This window comes from Thalassophryne amazonica, chromosome 3 (assembly GCF_902500255.1).
Source record: "Thalassophryne amazonica chromosome 3, fThaAma1.1, whole genome shotgun sequence".
Taxonomy (NCBI): Eukaryota; Metazoa; Chordata; class Actinopteri; order Batrachoidiformes; family Batrachoididae; genus Thalassophryne; species Thalassophryne amazonica.
Window position 1 is genome coordinate 3509178 of NC_047105.1, and position 22193 is coordinate 3531370.

At 44.0% G+C, this 22193-nt stretch overlaps 1 protein-coding gene across 4 annotated transcripts in view; it reads left to right on the forward strand.

Moving 5' to 3' along the window:
• LOC117505101 (plasma membrane calcium-transporting ATPase 1-like) overlaps positions 1-22193 on the forward strand; it is a 171157-nt gene that overhangs the window by 86870 nt on the left and 62094 nt on the right. For 2 of the 4 annotated variants that reach the window (XM_034164639.1, XM_034164633.1), the window contains exon 7: positions 21406-21441. The exons of the other annotated variants lie outside the window; for them this stretch is intronic. In XM_034164639.1, coding sequence (XP_034020530.1) covers positions 21406-21441 — 36 coding nt within the window. The remainder of the gene's footprint in view (positions 1-21405; positions 21442-22193) is intronic. 4 annotated transcript variants of the gene reach the window in all.

Genomic DNA, 22193 nt, shown 5'->3' on the forward strand with positions numbered 1-22193 from the left:
CCCCATAATCAGAGAAACGCCACTGATTGGAAAACCAGGATGCACGCCAACCACAGCCTCTCCAGACCACAGCTCTGAGTGAATCATTATTTTGTGCAAAGGAACATCAATTTCCCGCATACTAAACCCATGAACAGGAACATCAGAACCAGCCGAAGTATCACCATTTAAAGGCAAAATCCCCTCCAAAATAAAAGACTGTGAGGCAGCTGTATCGCGTAATATTTTCACTGGAATGCTCTCACCACCCGCAATGGAGATAAAGCCATCCATCATGAAAGGCTTAAAATCTGCAAAATCACACTGCTTCTCCAACGCAAAATGACTAACTTGATCCACAGTTTTCACCAAAGCCACAGATTTAAGGTTCTTTTTCTTTAAAACCGGACAGCCTGCAATGATATGTCCTCTCTTTTTACAATAAAAGCACAGCACATCATTAGGTTTTCCAGTTGTGTCCGATTTACTCTCCATAACGCATGGCACCCGCCTCGTAACGGCCTCAACTGTTGGAGAAGAAATTTTCTCCACCTCCTTTCCATGGCCATTAAATCTGTCAGATTTAACAAAACCACGAGAGCACTCAAAATGCGTTTCATGCGTCAAGATATATTCATCAACGAGCACTGCAGCTCTTACTTCTTTTTGTTCATTTACATAAGTAGCAACTCTATCAGGCAGGCCATTTTTAAAATCCTCCATTAAAATCAGCTGTTTTAATGGCTCAAAATCCTGAACTTTTTGAGAAGCACACCACCGGTCAAAAAGCATCTCCTTGTCTCTCAAATTCCACATACATTTGATTATATTTTCTCCCAAGCTTACAAAATTTCTGATGATAAGCCTCTGGCACTAATTCGTACGCCTGAAGGATGGTACTTTTCACTTTAGCGTAATCAAGGCTGTCAGCAGCAGACACTGATGCCTCCTGCGCTTTACCAACCAGACGACACTGTAACAATAATGTCCACGTCTCTCTAGGCCACTTAAGTGCTTCAGCAATTCTCTCAAAAATGATAAAATACTTATCAACATCCTGCTCATTAAACGGTGGAACAAAACAAATATTCTTACTCACATCAAAACCTGTGGTCTGTGATCGCTGCTGTTGTCTCACCAACTGCAACTCCAGTTCACACAAGCGAACTTGAGCCACCTGTTCGACTCTTATTTCTTCCAATTCAACCTTCTTCTGTTCCAAACTCAGATGCTGTAACTCCACATCCTGTTCCTTTACGCGAGCCACTTCCTCAATATCAGAAACCAACTGTGAGCTTCCTGGAACCAAAGAAGCTGGAAAAAATCCCTCCCTTAACCAACCCAGCTAACAATTCAGATTTGATAACCGCCTTCCCGACCTTTTCAGAAACCAGAACTTCAAAATGATCAGCAATTACCAACAAATTGTCCCTAGAACACTTGTGAAACCCTTCCAAAGTGGGCACTTTAACAAATTTGCCCAAATTGAACGACATCTTAAATGCAAAACAAGTGCGTCCAAACACAAATTTTTCCACGCACTAAAAAGGCATACACCCCACAACTCAAATTTCACAACAAATGCTCTCAAACTCTAACTCCAACTCACTTAAAGGAAAAAGAAAAAAAAAAAAAAGAATATTCCCATAAACTCAGCACAAGTCTCAATGAAAAGCCCAAAATGTGTCACAAAAATTATCAAAATACTACAAGAAACAAAGGCACGACTCTACGAGGGCTGTCAATAAAGTAACGGTCCTTTTTATTTTTTTCAAAAACTATATGGATTTCATTCATATGTTTTTACGTCAGACATGCTTGAACCCTCGTGCGCATGCGTGAGTTTTTCCACGCCTGTCGGTGACGTCATTCGCCTGTGAGCACTCCTTGTGGGAGGAGTCATCCAGCCCCTCGTCGGAATTCCTTTGTCTGAGAAGTTGCTGAGAGACTGGCGCTTTGTTTGATCAAAATTTTTTCTAAACCTGTGAGACACATCGAAGTGGACACGGTTCGAAAAATTAAGCTGGTTTTCAGTGAAAATTTTAACGGCTGATGAGAGATTTTGAGGTGATTCTGTCGCTTTAAGGACTTTTCACGGTGCGAGACGTCGTGCAGCGCTCTCAGGCGGCGTCATCAGCCTGTTTCAAGCTGAAAACCTCCACATTTCAGGCTCTATTGATCCAGGACGTCGTGAGAGAACAGAGACGTTTCAGAAGAAGTCGGTTTCAGCATTTTATCCGGATATTCCACTGTTAAAGGAGATTTTTTTAATGAAAGACGTGCGGACGGATCCGCGCGTCGGGACGCAGCCGGCGCGGTGTGGCGGCACAGGAAAAACACCTCCGTGTTGATAACCATTTGTAAAATCCAGGCAGCTTTTGATGGCTTTCAGTGGAGTGAGTATATGAGAAATTGTTTAACAGGCAGGACATGTTCCAACTTGTCCTTAAGGCTTTCAACAGAGGTGTTTTTCCTGTGGCGGAGCGTCGCGGCGGCTGCGTCCCGACGCGCGGACCCGTCCGCACGTCTTTCATTAAAAAAAATCTCCTTTAACAGTGGAATATCCGGATAAAATGCTGAAACCGACTTCTTATGAAACTTCTCTGTTCTCTCACGACGTCCTGGATCAATAGAGCCTGAAATGTGGAGGTTTTCAGCTTGAACAGGCTGATGACGCCGCCTGAGAGCGCTGCGCGACGTCTCGCACCGTGAAAAGTCCTTAAAGCGACAGTCTCACCTCAAAATCTCTCATCAGCCGTTAAAAGTTTCACTGAAAACCAGCTTAATTTTTCGAACCGTGTCCACTTCGATGTGTCTCACAGGTTTAGAAAAAATTTTGATCAAACAAAGCGCCAGTCTCTCAGCAACTTCTCAGACAAAGGAATTCCGACGAGGGGCTGGATGACTCCTCCCACAAGGAGTGCTCACAGGCGAATGACGTCACCGACAGGCGTGGAAAAACTCACGCATGCGCACGAGGGTTCAAGCATGTCTGACGTAAAAACATATGAATGAAATCCATATAGTTTTTGAAAAAAATAAAAAGGACCGTTACTTTATTGACAGCCCTCGTATGCTAAAGGAAAATTTGTTTTTAGACAAGCCCCCCATAGTAAATTACCAAAAATAAACTACAAGTAACAACAGGGCACAACTCACTGCTAAGAGAGAAATTTGGTTTTAGACGAGCCCCCCATAAATATGTTATGACCCAAAGGGACACAACATATTTATTGAGACACAGACAACGAAGGAAAGGGTCAAAGAGTCAATTTTTATTATTAACTGATTCTTCATTCTTCTTGATTCATGTCAATTAGCTAGACTTCTTTATTAATGTTACAGCAGAACCCTTACCTCTCTGTGTCCCAAAAGAATCCAAAAGTTACAAAAGAAAGTTGGGGTCTGGAAGGCCGGCTAGGCGTGCCACGGCCTCAACTTTACCTAAATTCTGGGTCTTTTAGTGAAGTTTAGGGTTAGTGGCCGGTGATCATCTTAGTATTTCTCTGTTTTTCTTGTTGTTTAATGCTGACAAATTATACTGTATTTCTTGTCTTTCTGATGCCTGATTCTGTTTTTTTTTTTCTCTCCGTTTAAGGTGCAGCTCCATCCAGAGATGGGTGTCGTGTCTGTTTCTGTAACCCTCCTGTCCTGTGCACCAACAGCATTTCCTGGATATTCGTTTTGTGTATTGTTTTGTAATTTATGTCTGTGTCATGGCCCAAGCAGAGGGTCACCCCTTTGAGTCTGGTCTGCTTGAGGTTTCTTCCTCAGAGGGAGTTTTTTTTCTTACCACTGCTGCTCTGGGGGTTAGTAAGGTTATATCTTACTTGTGTGAAGCACCTTGTGGTAACGCTGTTGTGATTTGGTGCGATATAAATGAAAATACATTGAAACTGAATTGAGAAATACACTGAAGACCCACCGGGGCAGGACTTTAAGGCCCTGTCACACCTTGATGATTTAGCCAGCGTATGTCAACTGTATTAAAAAAACGCTGGCATAAGTTCAATAAGTTAAGGGTAAGGTTTTTTTTATAAATTAAGAGCACGCTGAAAAATGTTGAAGCTCGCTGATGTTCCAATATTTTGGGCATGCCAGTGTGTGACTCATACATCCTGCACATGATGGACATAAGTTGTAGGTAAGTTATGTGATTGTTGGCACACATTTCTTGTAATTTACTCATAAATCTAAATCCGTCCATTAATGCTGTTCACTGATTGGCTGAAACCTGCAGTCCTCATGCAGATCAACTGTTTCATTCACACACGGAGTAAATCTGACCTGTTCATTTCAGTCCAATTCACCATCACAGATGGACATGAATCCACATAAATCTCCTGATTTTTGAAAATGACCTCTGAAAATCCTTTAATTCATGTTTTAAAGGATGTTTTCGAGTTTTAAAGCAAATCTCTCGGTGTTTTTTCTGCTGCAGGTCTGTTTCTCAGCCAGTGTAGAGATCTGAACACAGAAGCGCTGTGATGATTTAAACTTTTAAAGTGCCGTCACTATTGTGTGATCATCAGATGACCTGATCGATCAGGGTGATTACACCTGATTAATGAGCTGTAACTCTTTAAAACGCCATCGCTGTCAGTTTGATCATCAGACGATCTGATCGATCAGAGTGATTAAATTTCATTCATTCAGTTCATTCAATTTCGTCATTATTTCATTCATATAGCACCAAATCACAACAGAGTTGCCTCAAGGTGCTTCACACAAGTAAAGTATACCTTTACCAACCCCCAGAGCAAGAACACAGGCGACAGTGGTAAGAAAAAACTCCCTCTGAGGAAGAAACCTCAAGCAGAACAGACTCAAAGGGGTGACCCTCTGCTTGGGCCATGATACAGACACAAATTACAGAACAATTCACAAAACGAATATACAGGAAATGCTGTTGGTGCACAGGACAGGAGGGTCTCCAGCACAAATACCACACCCATCTCTGGATGGAGCTGCACCTTAAACAGAGAGAAAAAACAGAATCAGGCATCAAAAAAACAAGAAATACTGTATAATTTGTCAGTATTAAACAACAAGAAAAACAGAGAAATACTAAGTTGAGGCCTTGGCATGCTCAGTTTACTAATAAAATGAATTAAAAGAGTAAAAAGCATAGAAACATACTTTGCCAGTATGCTGCCATACAAAAGGGAAAATAAGTGCGTCTTAAGTCTGGACTTGAAAGTCTCCACAGAATCTGTTTTATTGATGCAGGGAGATCATTCCACAGAACAGGGGCACAATAAGAGAAAGCTCTGTGACTTCTTATTCACCTTAGGGACACAAAGTAGCCCTGCACCCTGAGAATGCAAAGCCCGGGCCGGTACGTAAGGTTTAATTAGGTCAGCTAGGTAGGGAGGTGCCAGTCTGTGAACAATTTTATAGGTTAATAGCAGAACCTTAAAATCTGATCTCACTGGGACAGGAAGCCAGTGAAGAGACGCCAAAATGGGTGTAATGTGGTCAAACTTTCTGCTTCGTGTCAAATGTCTGGCTGCAGCATTTTTGAACCAATCGGAGACCCCTAATGCTAGACTGCGGTAAACCAGAAAATAGAACATTGCAGTAGTCCAATCTAGAAGAGTTGAACGCATGGATCAGGGTCTCGGCATCAGCCATAGACAGGATGGGACGAATCTTTGCTATATTTCACAGATGGAAGAAAGCAGTCCTAGTAATATCTCTAACGTGGAGGTCAAAGGACAATGTAGGATCAAAAATTACCCCAAGGTTCCTCACTTTGTCAGTGTGATGTATGACACACGAGCCTAAGCTAAGCATTAACTGGTCAAATTGATGCCAATGTTTCACTGGACCAAGAACCATCATTTTAGTCTTATCAGAGTTTAAAAGTAGGAAGTTTCTAGACATCCAGCTTCTCACTGCTGCAAGGCAATCTTCTAAGGATTTTATGTGAAGGAGATTACCAGCAGTTATCGGCATGTATAACTGAGTATCATCTGCATAGCAGTGAAGGGTAATCCCAAAGTGCTGCAATATGTGCACAAGGGGTGCTATATAAAGGGAGAAAAGCAGGGGGCCTAAGACGGACCCCTGTGGAACCCCAAATTTCATGTCACTAAGGTTAGTGGTAGTGTTACTGTACAAAACACAGTGAGAACGACTGGCCAAGTATGACGTCAACCATGCAAGGGCACTCCCAGTAATCCCAAAATGATTCTCCAGCCTATCAAGTAGAATATGATGATCCACAGTGTCAAATGCAGCACTGAGATCTAACAGCAACAGAACCATAGTGGTGTCTGAATCCATTGCAAGTAGAAGATCATTCACCACTTTAGTGAGAGCTGTCTCTGTGGAATGATATTTTCTAAAAGTGGTCACACCTGATTAATGCACTGTAACTCTTTAAAGCATTGTCGCTGTCAGTGTGATCATCGGATGACCTGATCGATCAGATGTGGTCATGCCTGATTAAGCGCCGTTGCTGTCGGTGATTACCACACCGACAGATCACACCGGATCACAGTCAACTGGTGCTTTAAAAGTGTAATCATCACATCGTTTCATTATTCAGGTCTGTGATGACCTGATCAGGTCTGACCAGCGGACCTGAAAGCAGCTGCTCGGTGCTTTAAAAGTTTAAAGAATCACAGTGCTCCATTCATTCACGGCAGTGTTTCCCACAGCCAGTCCACTCATCAGCATTCTGTGCTCAATGAAAATGTTTCAATTTCAATTTCAATTTATTTTCCTTTATATCGCGCCAAATCACAACAGAGTTTCCTCAAGGCACTTCACACAGGTAAGGTCTAACCTTACCAACCCCCAGAGCAACAGTGGTAAGGAAAAACTCCCTCTGAGGAAGAAACCTCAAGCAGACCAGACTCAAAATGGTCCACCAAGATCAAAAATTAAAATCAAAAAAATAAAATAATGTTAAATTACTCTGTTTCCGACGGGCACCACACCACGCAGTACCGACCCGAACCACTGGGTGGAAACGGGGCTGTCGGCTTACGCTGGATAATTGTTAAGGTGTGACAGCTGCATTAATTTATTGGACGTACGACAGCGTTTTTAATACGGCCGGCATACACAGGCTAAATCGTCAAGGTGTCACGGGGCCTTTCGACCAGCTGCCACCAAGACTTCAAATGTAATTAACTTTGAACCCATTAGTCTGTCTCAACAAGCAGCACAGGTTCAGTCTTACCAAGCCCCCGACCCGACCTCGAGTTGATAAACTCAACTTTCACTCCAATGCCAAACTCTCGCCATGTCTCAACAGCTGCTCTTCAGGCATCTGTGTCTTTGTCATCTCTTCCGAATACATTTACATTTACGTCCAATCAGATGGCAGCATGGTGTCCAATTATGGTCACCAATTCAATTAGCTGCTGCACTCTGGGAACTGTTTGGGACACTGCTGTAGAGAGAAGACCAACTAACAACAGAATGACCAACCCTTCAGTTAATGGACACCTCACTCTGTTACCTGAGCTGGATTCAATCAATCAATCAATCAATCAATCAGTCAGTCAGTGTTTGAGCCAACTCTTTATAATAAACTTAAATATTTTAATAAATATATTAACGGACTGTAAAGCACTTTATGAATGCTGTCATTTACCATCCATGTGACTGTTTCTGTAATGCTTTTCCATCTCAGAGTGCTTTACAGTGATGCCTTACATTCATCCATCCATTCACTCTCTCTCTCTCTCTCTCTCACTCGCTCACTCATAAAATATCATAATACAACAGTACAAATAAAAGCTATTGGACAGGTTGATCAGAGTCAATACCAGATTCAACTTTAAGTGCTTTGATCAACTTATGTGTCAACAGTTTGAACAAAGACAAGTGCTAGTCTAGGCCAGTAGGGTTAGTCAAGGTCAACAAGCACCAGTGACATCATGTCTTTATATCTTACTGTGAATTGTATCCGAGATGAAAGCTGGCCAGACTTCAAGACCAGATGGTTTCCAAATGCTTGGAGGACTTGTGGATGTGGACATAAATGGTGATGTAAGAGAAATTTGGAAGTTCTTTCATTGCCAGACACAAAGTGTCGTTGGGGTTGTATTGCAGTCGTCTGTGTCCATAGGTGGCAGTGTTTTATCTTTGAGGGCACTCTTACGGATCATCCAGAGGAGTCATAGTGCACGGCTTGATGGACATCCTAGGCTGTATATGGAGCTGAGAAAGTCGACTTTGAGCGTAGACCATAGACTGTATCTATACACTGGACAGAGTCTGCATGACATCACCCGATAGTTTTCTATAGAGACCCGGAAGAGCCTAAATGAAGCCCGTGTCTGGGCACGGTTGTGTGTGGTGCCATGTTCACTGAAGCTAAATGATGAACTCATTAATGCATAACGGGACGGAGCGTGGGTGGCTCTGTGTTTGACGAAAGACACCTGAACATGTCCCTGAGTCCGAGCCACCTAACCTGGTGTTTATTAAATCATATTTTTGGACACAGTGCGGTGGTTCTATCAGTTTACTTTGTTGTGGACATTACATGAAGTTACGAGCCACTTATTTTGTCAGTAATCATACATTAAATGTAACTAACAGGTGAAGCTACTGACAGCTGCTAAAAGTGCTAACACCATTAGCATACAACATTAAATCCGACAAGAGTTTCACTCAGCGTGAATATTACAGCAGAGACGTCTGATCTGTTAAGATGTTTGTCCACAAGACAAATTATTCCAGGTGGTTGTCATAAAATACCCCAAACAAGCAGACAGAGTCTCCACGACCCGCCGCATCGAGTGGAGACCAAAGACCAGACATTGAGACGCTCTGCTCAGCAGCTGTCACTCAAAGTGACCACCTCCTAATTATGCAAAACTTTATGGTTTAAAACGTCTTAAACTAAGATGTTAGAAAAAAATTCCTGTGGCTGATTCTCCAATGAACTGTGAATCACCAAATATTATAATATGAGATTGCAAAGACCATGAAAGAGTCAAGGGCAGAAAAGTTCCAGGGATCTGCGGCGTCGGAGCTGAGCTTCTCCATGCAGGTGGAGATGCTGTTCTCCTGACATGGCATGGACTGTAACAGCTGTAGGAGTCTCACGCTGCTTTCTGTGCCTGAGAACGTGCTTGTAAGGATCATTCTTAATGTCATTATTCAACATGAATATTAGTAGTTCTTCTTTGCATAAAGCATTTGATTGATTTGATGAAGCTGCTCTGTGGGACACCCTGAGAATTCATGGGATCCCCAAGAAGTTGAATGGACATCATAGCCAGCTGCTACACAGATACTGTGACTGTTGCACAGAGCGTAGGCGGAGACACTTATCGCCAATCATCAGGGATGTGTTCTGACCCCTGAATTCGTACTACGAACACTCACTTCTCACCACATGCTTAACACACATTCACTGCGTCCATCCTGGTCCTATCAACACAGAACTGTGCTTTTTCATTCATTCTGCAAAAGTTTCTTGTGTCCACACATACAGGATCAGCAATAAACTACAGTCAGACATAAATCATCTCTGTTAGAAATAGAGTGATATTTCCTCCATGCATATAGGTACACGCTTTGAAGCCAACCTGTTTTTGTAGGAGGAGGTGGAGGAGATAGCTTTGTTTGTTTTTTGTAATTAATGCGCTTCTTGAACAGTAACCAGCACATTCTGCACATTCTGTGAGACGTGTTGTCACGTTTGTTTCTGTAGATCGAAGCATTTGCACAGGATGTCTGGTCCCATTTCATGAGTATGTGACGCTTAGGGCCCCTACACACATAGTACAAAGTTTGGACGAAGTGCACACTTAGTGCGCATGACGCAGGAATGTTTGCAAACTGTGTAAAGTCGTCCCTGCCTCCGACGCCTCGTACACCTGTTGCTACAACTATTTGCACGCACAAGCACTTGAAAGACAAAGTGTGTGCTGTGCAAACCCATCGCACCCTTTCATGGCAGGTGCCGGCCAAATTCCAGAAACACCTAACACCACTCACATGGCACTTAGAAAATGTGTGGCCAGTCGCACGGTTGACACGACAACAGACTGAAGACGACCACTGTCATACTGCTGTGAAATTTGTCTAAGTTCCCCACAAGTGTTTCTGTGTAGGCTCTCAGTTGTCCAGGTGGTTTCCATACTAGAGAAGCTTGAATCTTCGACTGGACTGGATTGCTTGACGCGAGGACGTTTCGCTTCAAATCGCAGAAGCTTCCTCGGCTAAAATTCTTGCTCTGGTGGTCTGACTTCTGTCTCTGGTGGTCTGACTTCTGTCTTGACTCTTGTAGAGAAGAAGAGTCAAGAGTCAAGACAGAAGTCAGACCACCAGAGACAGAAGTCAGACCACCAGAGCAAGAATTTTAGCCGAGGAAGCTTCTGTGATTTGAAGCGAAACGTCCTCGCGTCAAGCAATCCAGTCCAGTCGAAGATTCAAGCTTCTCTACTATTCCCCACAAGTGTGACTTTGCAAACACACACTGACACGTGGGTGTGTGCGCTCCACTCATGGGAGGCGTGGCTTCTGACAGGAGCAGCTGTGGTGATCTATCATTCCAGCTCGAAAACACCTACTGTGTTTGGACAGTCATGGACTAACGACTGTCCACTGTGAGGCGCATGTGTTGACTGCTGTATTTACATGGACATTGTGTGAAGCGCCTTGAGGCAACTCTGTTGTGATTTGGTGCTGTATAAATGAAAATAAATTGAAATTGAAAATTGAATTGACATAAATAAAAACATATATCGCCGTGGTGGTGACAGAGCGGACACAGGTTGAAATGGAGCGTCAGATCACAACACGCAGTGGGCGATCTGACTGTCATGTCACCCTGTTGAGCTCTGTTCCACATGCCATGGTGTCTGTGCTGTGGCGTGCTGTCCACAAGATACGTGTGTTGGGCAGAACACGCGTGCGCCTGACTGGACTCACCTGACCAGTAGATGTGGACATCAGAGCACACTGCTTCTCATTCATGTCATTTCAGGACTGTATGTCTGTAACCATGGGTCATCACCAGAGGAACAGACAGATCATATTTGTATTGCTCGTTTGATAAATATGATGTTTTTATATGGTGTGGGATTTTTTTTAATACTTCCATGTCCTTCCTGATATGAGGCAGCTTCCCGCAGCTTTCAAAGAACAGCTCTGTAGCTCAGTGGTAAAGTTTCTGACTGGGAATCAGAGGTTTTGAATCGCACAAGTTTGCGTCCCGGGTGGTGTTTTCTTTTTTTTTTTCTTTTTTTTTTCCACGTAAGCGGCGCCTTATGGTGCACCTGGCACTGCTCCTGCTCAACAGACAGCGGCACATGCACGAACTCTTGCACCGGGTTTGTGCACGCCTGTCGTGCGCGTTGTTTTGTGCGCTAATTTCAAACTGTTTCTCACTGTTTCACTGTTTTCGTCCAAATGCTGTCCAAACTTTGCACTATGTGTGAATGGGCCATTACAAAGGAGACGCTAATTGTCATTCTGGATGTCACATAGGCGCAGACCCACCCCCCGAAGACGCAAACCCACCTCGGATACAATTCTAAGTTACTTTTAAGAGAAAGATTCGGTAAACGTGAAGATGAGTGTCTCAAGGACTCTCGTTGTCGTCCATGTTGTCCACAGGACATGAAGCTTTGGTTCTCCATCAGGTGACTGCAGCCCTGCTGGTGCTCAGAACCGGTTGTTTGTTGACTGAGAGCTCGGTGATTGGTCAGTGAACATCACTGCAGTTTCTCTCTTTTAAATGTGAGGATTTGTTTTCCAGCTTTGTGAAGGTCTGAACATTTCATCGAGTCCAAGATGGCTGTACTCACAGAGAACCTGGCTTTCCTTTAAAGCTACGTCCGAACGTTAAGACCATTGCACTGATTTTTTGTCTGAAACACGCTGTGCTTCTACACAAGCTTTGAAATGCAGAATGGACAGTCATGGTGTGGACCTTGGTCCTTGTTGAGGCAGATCCGTTGGATCTGACAGGCTTCAGTTCTGGATAGGTTTTGATTTGCTTCCATGCTGACCCTGTTTTACTCATGTCGTCTTTCATTTTATTTCTGTGATTATTTGTTTTCTGAGCTCATTGTCAGTCAGCTGAATGCACCAGATCAGAGGAGAGTGAGGCTTCCAGAAATGAGCAGAACACGAGCAGCAGCACTGCCTGAAGAACGATGCATCCTGCAGTCCAAATCCAGATTAAAATCAGAGTCCTGACTTCACAAAGACTTGCTTCCAACGAGCCCCGGCTCAGCGGTTTGTGTAGCCTGTGGAGGCTCTGCAGAGTCTGTCACCGGAACACAGAGCTCCAGTTCCTGCTGTACTCTGAAGTCCCCACATAGACAAACATTAGCAAACTAGTGTGAGACTGAAGATTAAAGCAAAAAGATCTTTGATTTATTGGAAATATTTCATCACCTTAAAAGAAATCTCCTTCAAATAGTGACGACTGCAAAAGTGACTTATGTCGCAATGTCCTCTGACAGCAAGTTCCAGCAAACTGTCATCAGGCATGCATTCATGTGTTTATCACACAGTGAGAGCCAAATGTCATCAGGCACACATTTATGTGTTCATCACTCAGCGACGCAAACTCATCAGGCATGCATTCATGTGTTTATCACACAGTGAGAGCCAAATGTCATCAGGCACACATTTATGTGTTCATCACTCAGCGACGCAAACTCATCAGGCATGCATTCATGTGTTCATCACACAGTGAGAGCCAAATGTCATCAGGCACACATTTATGTGTTCATCACTCAGCGACGCAAACTCATCAGGCATGCATTCATGTGTTCATCACACAGTGAGAGCCAAATGTCATCAGGCACACATTTATGTGTTCATCACTCAGCAACGCAAACTCATCAGGCATGCATTCATGTGTTCATCACACAGTGAGAGCCAAATGTCATCAGGCACACATTTATGTGTTCATCACTCAGCGACGCAAACTCATCAGGCATGCATTCATGTGTTCATCACACAGTGAGAGCCAAATGTCATCAGGCACACATTTATGTGTTCATCACTCAGCGACGCAAACTCATCAGGCATGCATTCATGTGTTCATCACACAGTGAGAGCCAAGTGTCATCAGGCACACATTTATGTGTTCATCACTCAGCGACGCAAACTCATCAGGCATGCATTCATGTGTTCATCACACAGTGACAGCAAAGTTATCAGGCATGCATTCATGTGTTCATCACATAGCGACAGCAAACTCATCAGGCATGCATTCATGTGTTCACACACAGCGACAGAAAACTGTCATCAGGCGCGCATTCATGTGTTCACACACCACGGCAGCAAACTGTCAGCAGGCGCACATTCATGTGTGACAGCCAACTGTCATTAGGTGCGCATTCATGTGTTCACACACAGCGATGGTCAACTGTCATCAGTTGCGCATGGGTGTTCATATTCACACAGTCACTGTCTTTTGTACGTTAGATGATTAAGTCCCTTTTGTAAACATGTGTATGGGCCCTTTGACTTTGCCCTGCCTGTCACAGAGGAACTGCTGAAGGTCTGTTCCTGTTGTTGACTGGTGTGGCAGTTTATCAGAATGAAGACATTAATGGGAACACGGGGAAAATGGGCACAGCTGTTGTGCTCTCTGACCCCTGCATCATTCTGAGGAAGACTCTAGTGAGGAAACGGGTCATGATCCAAGACCTCTGACTGACGTGCAGTCTGCATGTGTTCACGCTCAGCCGTGGGGGGCGATAGTCTGACTGCTATGTTAACATGAAAGTGTCCGTGTCTGCCCATCAGTAATGAAACCAAACATTCTCTTTTCTCTGTTACTGACTCTGAAGTTTGAGTCCATGTCACGGCAAGTTCAGTAACAAGTCCTGCAGCACGAGGACTTGTTACTGAACTTGTTACTGCTGTGGATCTGTGGTGTTAAATTTGTCTCATTAATACCTGCAAATGCACAGAGGCTGATCTACAAGTAGTTCTTGATTTACACACGTGTTTTGCGATCCACAAACACAAATTTCTGATTTGTAACTTGTGTGTTGGTGTTTACGAGGTCTGTTAGAAAAGTATCCGACCTTATTATTTTTTTCAAAAACCATATGGATTTGAATCACGTGTGATTGCGTCAGACAAGCTTGAACCCTCGTGCGCATGCGTGAGTTTTTTCATGCCTGTCGGTTGCTTCATTCGCCTGTGAGCAGGCTTTGAGTGAGGTGTGGTCCACCCCTCTCATCTATTTTTTTATTGCGAATAAATGTCTGAACGATTTGGATCTTTGCTGCATCAATTTTTTTCCAGAAACTGTGAGAGACCTCCAGGTGGACACCGTTTGAAAAATTAATATGGCTTTCAGGGACGATTTTATGGGGATTAAACAGGTTACGGGGTGTTACTGCCCCTTTAAGGACGGCCCACAACTGCTGAGAGCGCAGGTGGAATGTGCCGGAAAAAGTGCTGATGTCCACGTCTTTTCACAATTCCTGTGCTAGTCAGCGGACATACCGGATCAAGACAGCGTCCAGTTTAGAAATAAATGGCACATTTCACTGTTACAGGAGTTTTTGTCATGGAAAGGGGAACAAAGGCGGAGGAGTTCCGCGCGTTGCAGCGGAGCTGCATGGCGAAAAGAAACGCCGTGATGAAGCCTCACAGGACATGTTCTGGCATGTCCAGCTCATGCACAATCACAATCGGATATTCACACAACTGGAAAGCAGCCGGAATCCGTCTGAAATCCACCTTTAAGCCGTCCTGTGAGACCAACACCGAGGTGGTTTTGTCCCGCATAATGAACGGCTCCGTGGTGCGTCCCTCGGCTTCTTTTTCCATGAAAAAACTCTTGTAACGGTGGAATGTGCCGGAAAAAGTGCTGATGTCCACGCCTTCTGCCTTTTTGTGAAAGTCAGACGAGGTCCCGGATCAACAAAGCCTTCACGTTGGAAATGATCTGGTTGTTTGTGCGGGGTGTCAGCCTGTCCATCGGCGCTCTCAGCAGTTGTGGGCCGTCCTTAAAGGGGCAGTAACACCCCTTAATCTGTTTAATCCCCATAAAATCGTCCCTGAAAGCCATATTCTAACAGACCTTGTACAAATGAACGTGTATTTCTAAATATATATTTTTGCATTTGTAAAAAAAAACAAAAACAAAAAAAAACAAAAAACTGAAAATCCCGGATGAGTCCAGTGATGGTGGTGTCGTCTGCAAATGTCACAGATCTGCTAATTTATACACAGCAGTTTTCTGAAGAAAATCCCTTTTTTTTTTACCTCAACATTAATTTCTGGCTACTGTACATTTTTAAGTAAAAAAAGAACATGTTCTTACATTACAAAACTTGTAATTAAAATAGTTTAAGTAAAAAAAAAAAAAAAAAGACAGATTCTTGAGAAATCTTTATTTGTTAATTAAAACCATAACCATATCAACAATCTGTTGTTTCAGATGAGATGGTTTCTTGATTAACCTCATAAGGAACATTGGACATTTATTTTTAAACAAATAAAATAGCATGAAAAGTAATGTGTACATCTTTAAGTCTGGTAGATTCATTCATTCATATCTGCATTTCAACTACACAAAAAGACACCATCAAGGGCCTTTCACATCACAAGCGTCAGCCATAGCAGTTAACGTGTCCAGTTGCGTCAGGTGCTTTGCGGGCATTAAGGCGTTCAATGCAACAAGGGGGGGCAAAGGTCGTTACGTCACACTCTGGGTTTTTCCACAACTCCAAAAGCTGAGTGATTGCCATCTTGGATTTGCGTCTACGGAACCATGAAAAAGCTTTAAAAAAAACAGCTGTAGAACGATTCTCCCATCATCCTGCTGAGAGAAGCTTTTTTCCAGCTACTTTTCTGAGTGACGCCGAGCTGAGGGAGGAAGATGTCTTTGTGGGATTGATTGAACCGCGACCACGGGCAAACCCACATGGAGCAGCCGGAGTTGAGGCCTCACCCCTGTGCAGAGTGACAGGCAACCGGGATGATGGAGCAGACCAACTCAATCTGAGATTCCTCATTTTTGGATATATACAAACACCTGGTTTGACCAGTGGCATTTAGTTCTGCAGTTTACTCGAGGTGAGAATAATTTAAAAATAAAACGTTACTGCACTGCTGAGGTTTTGCTTGTCTAATGTTAGCTTAGCCTTTAAGCACAGTTGAGCTGAGTGAACGCTTTAATTTGTAAATAGTTCAATATATTTTTATTTTTAACAAATAAAGATACAGCTTTTTTGTTACTTCTGAGGCCGCAAAAAGCTCAAATTTAAATAACTTTGATTTTTTTTTTCGGGCATTTTTACGTTTTTCCATTGTCCTTCAATCAGGAACATTTGTTATGCAGTCAACCTAAATTCAGATGCACTTCAAAAACTTCCAGTGATGATCTGAACACAATGAAGTCCAGCCAGAAGAAAGCATCTCTGCTCTTCAAAATGGGACCAAAGTGTCTTCAAAAAGTCCCCCAGAGGTCAAAGCTGCAGAAGAGACCTTCACCTGGTCAAATGTCTCGAGAATCCAGCAAACCAACACCTGCTTTTAAATAAAAGGCTCTTTAAACAGCAACTATTTTATTATTTAAAAAAAAAAAGCTGTTTCATTTTATATTTTAACATTGTGGACGGTGCACCACAGGACAGACACTGCGTCATGTGGAACAGAGCTTATGTGGATGACATGAAATTCAGATCGCCCGCTGCGTGTTATGATCTGACGGTCCATTTCACCTGGGGCAGCGTTGCTCGCTGCTGCCCATCGCAACAGCAAACAGCAATATATGTTTTTATGTATGTCCTCCTGAGGACAGCGAGCAGACACATGCGCTTCTCAGTGGACATTTGTAAGTTCATGTCTGTCCAACCACGGTATGTGTTCACCAGCTGTGACGTCCAGAACCAGAGATCTCAACAGCTACGGCTGTGGGCGGCCACGCCCCGTCAGTTCAGCAAACACACCAACGTGTCACTCTGTGTCTGTGTTATGTGATCATTTCTTTTTAGTTATTTTTACTGCTATTTAGTTATCCCCATCCCGCACACGTTGCGGATGGGAGGGAGCACAACACGCGTGCGATTCACACGCACAGCACATGTGTTCTGGGGGGAGCCGACACTCTGGCACACCACATGTGTTGCTGTTTTGCAACGCCACACTCGTGGGGGCACATAGGCAACTTTCACCGCCAGCTCAAAAATGATCATCTGCTCACTTTTTTCGTGCTGACAGCATGAATGGCCACAAATTTTCTAAGAGCCCAGCGAGCAGTGTTAGATGTTCATGTGTGTCACCTGGAATTTGGCCGACACGTGCTGCGAGAGGGATCAAATGGGCTCTCACAGGTCACACTCTGTCTTTCAGCCACTGGTGTGCGCAAATAGTCGTAGCAACAGGTTGATTGGCTCATCCACCGAACATCCATCTGAAAGTTGAACTCATAAGAATCGGCTGGTTTAGTAGGTGTATAGAGCAAAAATCTGGTAGGATTTGTACTCACTGACGCCAGGGTTACCTATCTCTATCTGCCATAAGCACTTAGTAAGGTTTGGCACTGAAAAAGACGAGCTCTCTTTTCCCTACTCGCTGGAAATACCTCTACTGTCACCTCATCTCCGGAGAACGACTAAACTAGAGGAAAGCAATTTTCAGTTTCAATTTATTTTCATTTATATAGCGCCAAATCACAACAGAGTTGCCTCAAGGTGCTTCACACAAGTAAGGTCTAACCTTACTAACCCCCAGAGCAGCAGTGGTAAGGAAAAACTCCCTCTGAGGAAGAAACTTCAAGCAGACCAGACACAAAGGGGTGTCCCTCTGCTTGGGCCATGATACAGATGTAAATTACAGAACAAAGGATCTTGTCTTTGAAGGGTAGTAACTGGTGACTTAAGCCGGGTTCACATGACAGGATTTTAAAATTATCTTTAGGTTTCCAAAACCTGAGAGACCACACACGTGAAGATAAAAAATCATAGATCTGACAGGTTTGGTGGTACAGTGTGTGGTGTTCAGCCACACAGTGAGGACAACAACACCACACACGAACAGATTTCACACACAAACTTTTCCAGCTCAGGCAGGAAATCTTGCAGAATCTCTCAAGATTAAACATGACTTCAGAGTAAACAAACGGAGGTACTTTGTGTATTATTTAAAACAGAGAGGAAAAAATGATAAAAAAAAAAAGAAAAAGAAAAGGTGTTCTTTAAAGGAGTGGAGACAGCGCGGCCACCGGACTTTCTGGTAAGTCAGAACAGCTGTTTTGATTTTATTTTCTGCTCTGTACGTCCGTCACCTCGCTCTCTGATTGGTTACACGTCACATTCAGCAGGCTGCGTGTTCATTTGTGATCGGAGGACAAAACACACGCTGTGATATCAGGCCAAAAAAATCCAACATGTTGAACACACAAAAGGAATATCTGATAACATTATCTTTAGTGTCATCACGATTGTCGGGGCGTCCTTAAGACTGTCGGAAGGAGAAGATTGGGTCTGATATCGGCCTAATTATCCTGCTGTGTGTCCAATGCGCAGTGGCATCCAGGTCCAAACCTGATTTAGCTCAAGTGGGTTGACATCTTGAACATCCTTTGTCTTAATAGGAAAAAACATCTACTACTGTCAGTTTAGCTTGGAAAACACCTCATTGCATTGGCTGCACTGTCTGGTCCAAAGACCTAGAAGTCACCAGATCTCATTGGGTGGGTACACCTACATTGGTCTGGTCAACCCAGTGGTTGGGGTACTGAGGGAGTGGCAGTTGCTTTGTCTGACCAGCTCCTTCCAGTGGTGTCCAATATCACATCTGTCAGTGAGCATATTATGGGTCAGGCATTCTCTGGGTGTTCTGTCTGTTGTCTCAGTCTGTGCTCGTACTGCGTCTCACTGAGGGAGGTTTTTTTATTTAGCACTCCACTGTGGTGACTTCCCCAGAGGTCACACTCTCCTGGTCTTGGCTGATTTCAGTGCCATTGCAAAGAGACAGAACTGAATTAATCCTCGTGTTTCTGCTAACTGTGGTGAAAACGGCTTAATGCTCCTTGACTTTGCAAAATTCGGGAGCTATAAGTCGATTGATCCTGGTTTTAAATCCACAGCCACACAGCTGGACATGGTATTCTAATGCTGGCAGTGCTGTTGATGAGATTGACTGTGTCCTCATGGGGAAACACTGGAGTCCTCTGTAGAACTGTAAGACCTGTAGCAGTGCCAAATATGTAGATTATGACCCCGGACTTGTTGTGGATTCCTTTAGGATTCACTTGAAATCTTGTAGACTACTGTCTGCTCAGTGCCCATGTTTAAATCTGGCCAGACTTCAGGATCAGACTGTTTTAAGAATTTGCCCACTGTCTGGCTGGAGAACTTGTAGACATGGACACAAGAGGTGATCTGGACAGATTGTGGTAGTTGTTGAGGACTGTACTGGAGTTGCTCCTCTTGTGGACTCGAGTTGCCTGTGTCCACAGGGGGAGGTGTTTCATGTCTGAGGACACTCTGAATATCATCCAGAGGAGGCGTAGTGCACGGCTTGATGGAAATCTTAGGATGTACAGAGCTGAGAATGCGAGCTGTGATGGCCATATTTTTGTGGTATAGTGAATGAAGCTCAACAGCTCAACAGTTAAAAACATTTGTAAAGTCTGAAATCAGAGATTTTACTGCCTGTCTGTTACATGTTTTGTAGCAGACAGACAGCTGTGAATGGTAAAGCACTGTCCTGTGCAGGCAGAGGAGAGCTGAGAGAAAGGAAGAGGAAGGGAAGAAAAAAAAGATAATTTCTCTTCACACCATACAGACCCGCCGGCCATTTCACTGGAGTCTTGCACAGGCAGATATTTTTGACTTATGGTTATAATGTTAAACAAACTAATTCTGGACAAGTTATTGAAATTACCCTCATGTCTGTTGTTTTACAAAGTGAAAATATCAGCAATGTGTTTTAGTTTTAAAGTAATGCACTAATTTTTAAAGTTTTAGCGTTTAGACACACATGCCATATTGCTTTATGGGTACATTAGTTTTCTGACGTCAGTGGTTTGCTGCCTGGTCGGTATAACACACAGTTACTGTAATGTGTGGTGGGTTTTACAAATAAATCTGTATTTGTAAATATGTCATTTTTTCATTTGTTGAAAACTGAAAATTCTGTTTAAGTCCTTCATCACTTTTAGTGAATGTGTGGCTGCTCACACTGCCATGAACACTGCCATCTACTGCCATGAATACTGCCAGTAGATGGCAGTGTTCATGGCAGTAGGTTGATGATCAGTCTATACTTTGTGTGAGTGGGGGGGGTGGCAGGGTGAATGGGGGTCTCTGGCGTTATTTATTAGTCTAGCTGTGGACAGAAAGAAGTTGTTTTTGTGTCTTGAGGTTTTGGTCCTGATGGCCCTCAGCCGTCTGCTAGAGGGAAGGGTGACAAAACGTTTGTGTCCTGGGTGAGAGGGATCAGCCACTATCTTCCTTGCTGGCTTCAGGGCCCTGGAGGTGTACAGGTCCTGTAGGGATGGCAGACTGCAGTCGATCACCTTGTCTGCTGTGTGGATGATACGCTGCAGTCTGCTCCTGTCCTTAGCAGTGGCAGCAGCATACCAGCCTGTGATGGAGGAGGAGATGATGGACTCAGTGATGGCAGTGTAGAAATGTAGTGTAGAAATATGATCAAAAAGCACAAATCAGGCGATTGAACGGTTTCTAGCAGTTAAGTAAAATCTGTCACGAATAAAAGAAAATGTGTACGAAGCGATGTGGAAAGTGGCGAGCATGCCGTGCGAAGGAGATACCGTGCGAAGTAATCAAGCGACTGCAGTCTTTTGTGGCTGACTGACAGACTTTACTTTCATGGTCGAGTGTCTTGAAATGAAGAAGCTGATGAAGCCTTTAGATTTCTGTCATGTGATTGGCTGAATACCTCTGTTTTACCATCTGCAGAGTCCAAAACTGATTTGGGCTAAAAGCCACATAAGATTACATGTGTATCATCATAACCTCACTTTGGCTGTGGCGTGCTGTGGCATGCTGTGCCGGCAGCGGTGCGCTGTGCCGGTGGCTCGCTGCAGTCGTGCTGATGCAGACCTGATGCAGTTTGTAAAATACCTGAAATGTCTCAGAGTGTTTTTATGAGTAATTCTTCTTCTTCTTGGGCTCCGGCTGAGATTCCCGCGTTGGGGCTGGAGGTTCTGTTTTGACTTTGGCGTGAACGTGTGAATCTGCCGGGTTTGTTTTTGTGCTGCTGTTTTGACTTTGAGCAGTTTTTATTTCACAACACCAAACCTCAGGATGTTAAACGTTGGTTCACTGTTTCCTGTGACATCACGCAGGGCAGCTGTGCGTCGCTCTCCTCTGAGTGGTCCATTCCTACACACACACACACACACCTACCTTGAACCCTTTCTGTTGACCCTCACTTTGATTCTGTTTTTGCTTTGAGCCATGTTATCAGCGTTCCGCCCTCTCTGCTCTGTCCGAACAGGTAAAAAACAAGGACCCCCTGAAAATCGCAACAAAGGTAACCCCTCCACTCATCTGTCTGTCCTTCTGTCCTCCATTGTCCCCCTCTTATCCTGACTCACCCCCAGAGGGGAGTGTCTGGTCCATCTCTAACTCTACCTGTCCTCAGGGGGCCGGCCCTTGTCCTGCTTTACCTGTCCAAGGGTGCAACTCCCCCATCTCTCAGCCCGCACGGGTACAGACAGTTGTTGTGGCAACAGCTAAGAGTGGCCAGGGTCAGGCAGGTCACGTGCTATCTGACACATACCTGTCAACAAGGTTGGGTAGGATTACTTTGAAAGAATACATGTGGATTATATGTATGTACATACATGTGGATTACATGTAATCTGATTACTTTTGGATTACATTTCAAAGTAATCCTACCCAACCCTGCCTGTGAACAAACCGGGACACATGCAACAATGACTGATCTCACCTGTGTGTGTGTGTGTGTGTGTGTGTGTGTGTGTGTGTGTGTGTGTGTGTGTGTGTGTGTGTGTGTGTGTGTGTGTGTGTGTGTGTGTGTGTGTGTGTGTGTTGATGTCATTCTTCCAACCTCCACCACGACTGGTGTGATGCCACATGTCCAACTTTCTCTTCGAGCTGTCTCACCCTGGGGGGCGGGGCCTGTCCTTCCACTCGTTGTTGTAGCTGTCAGTCACAGCATGTTGGAGTTGAAGCTGAATAAGGTCAAAGTTCAGACTCTCACCTTTAGTTCATCTGTGTTTGCGGAACACTAAGAAACCCGCTGTGAGTTCCTGGTGTGTG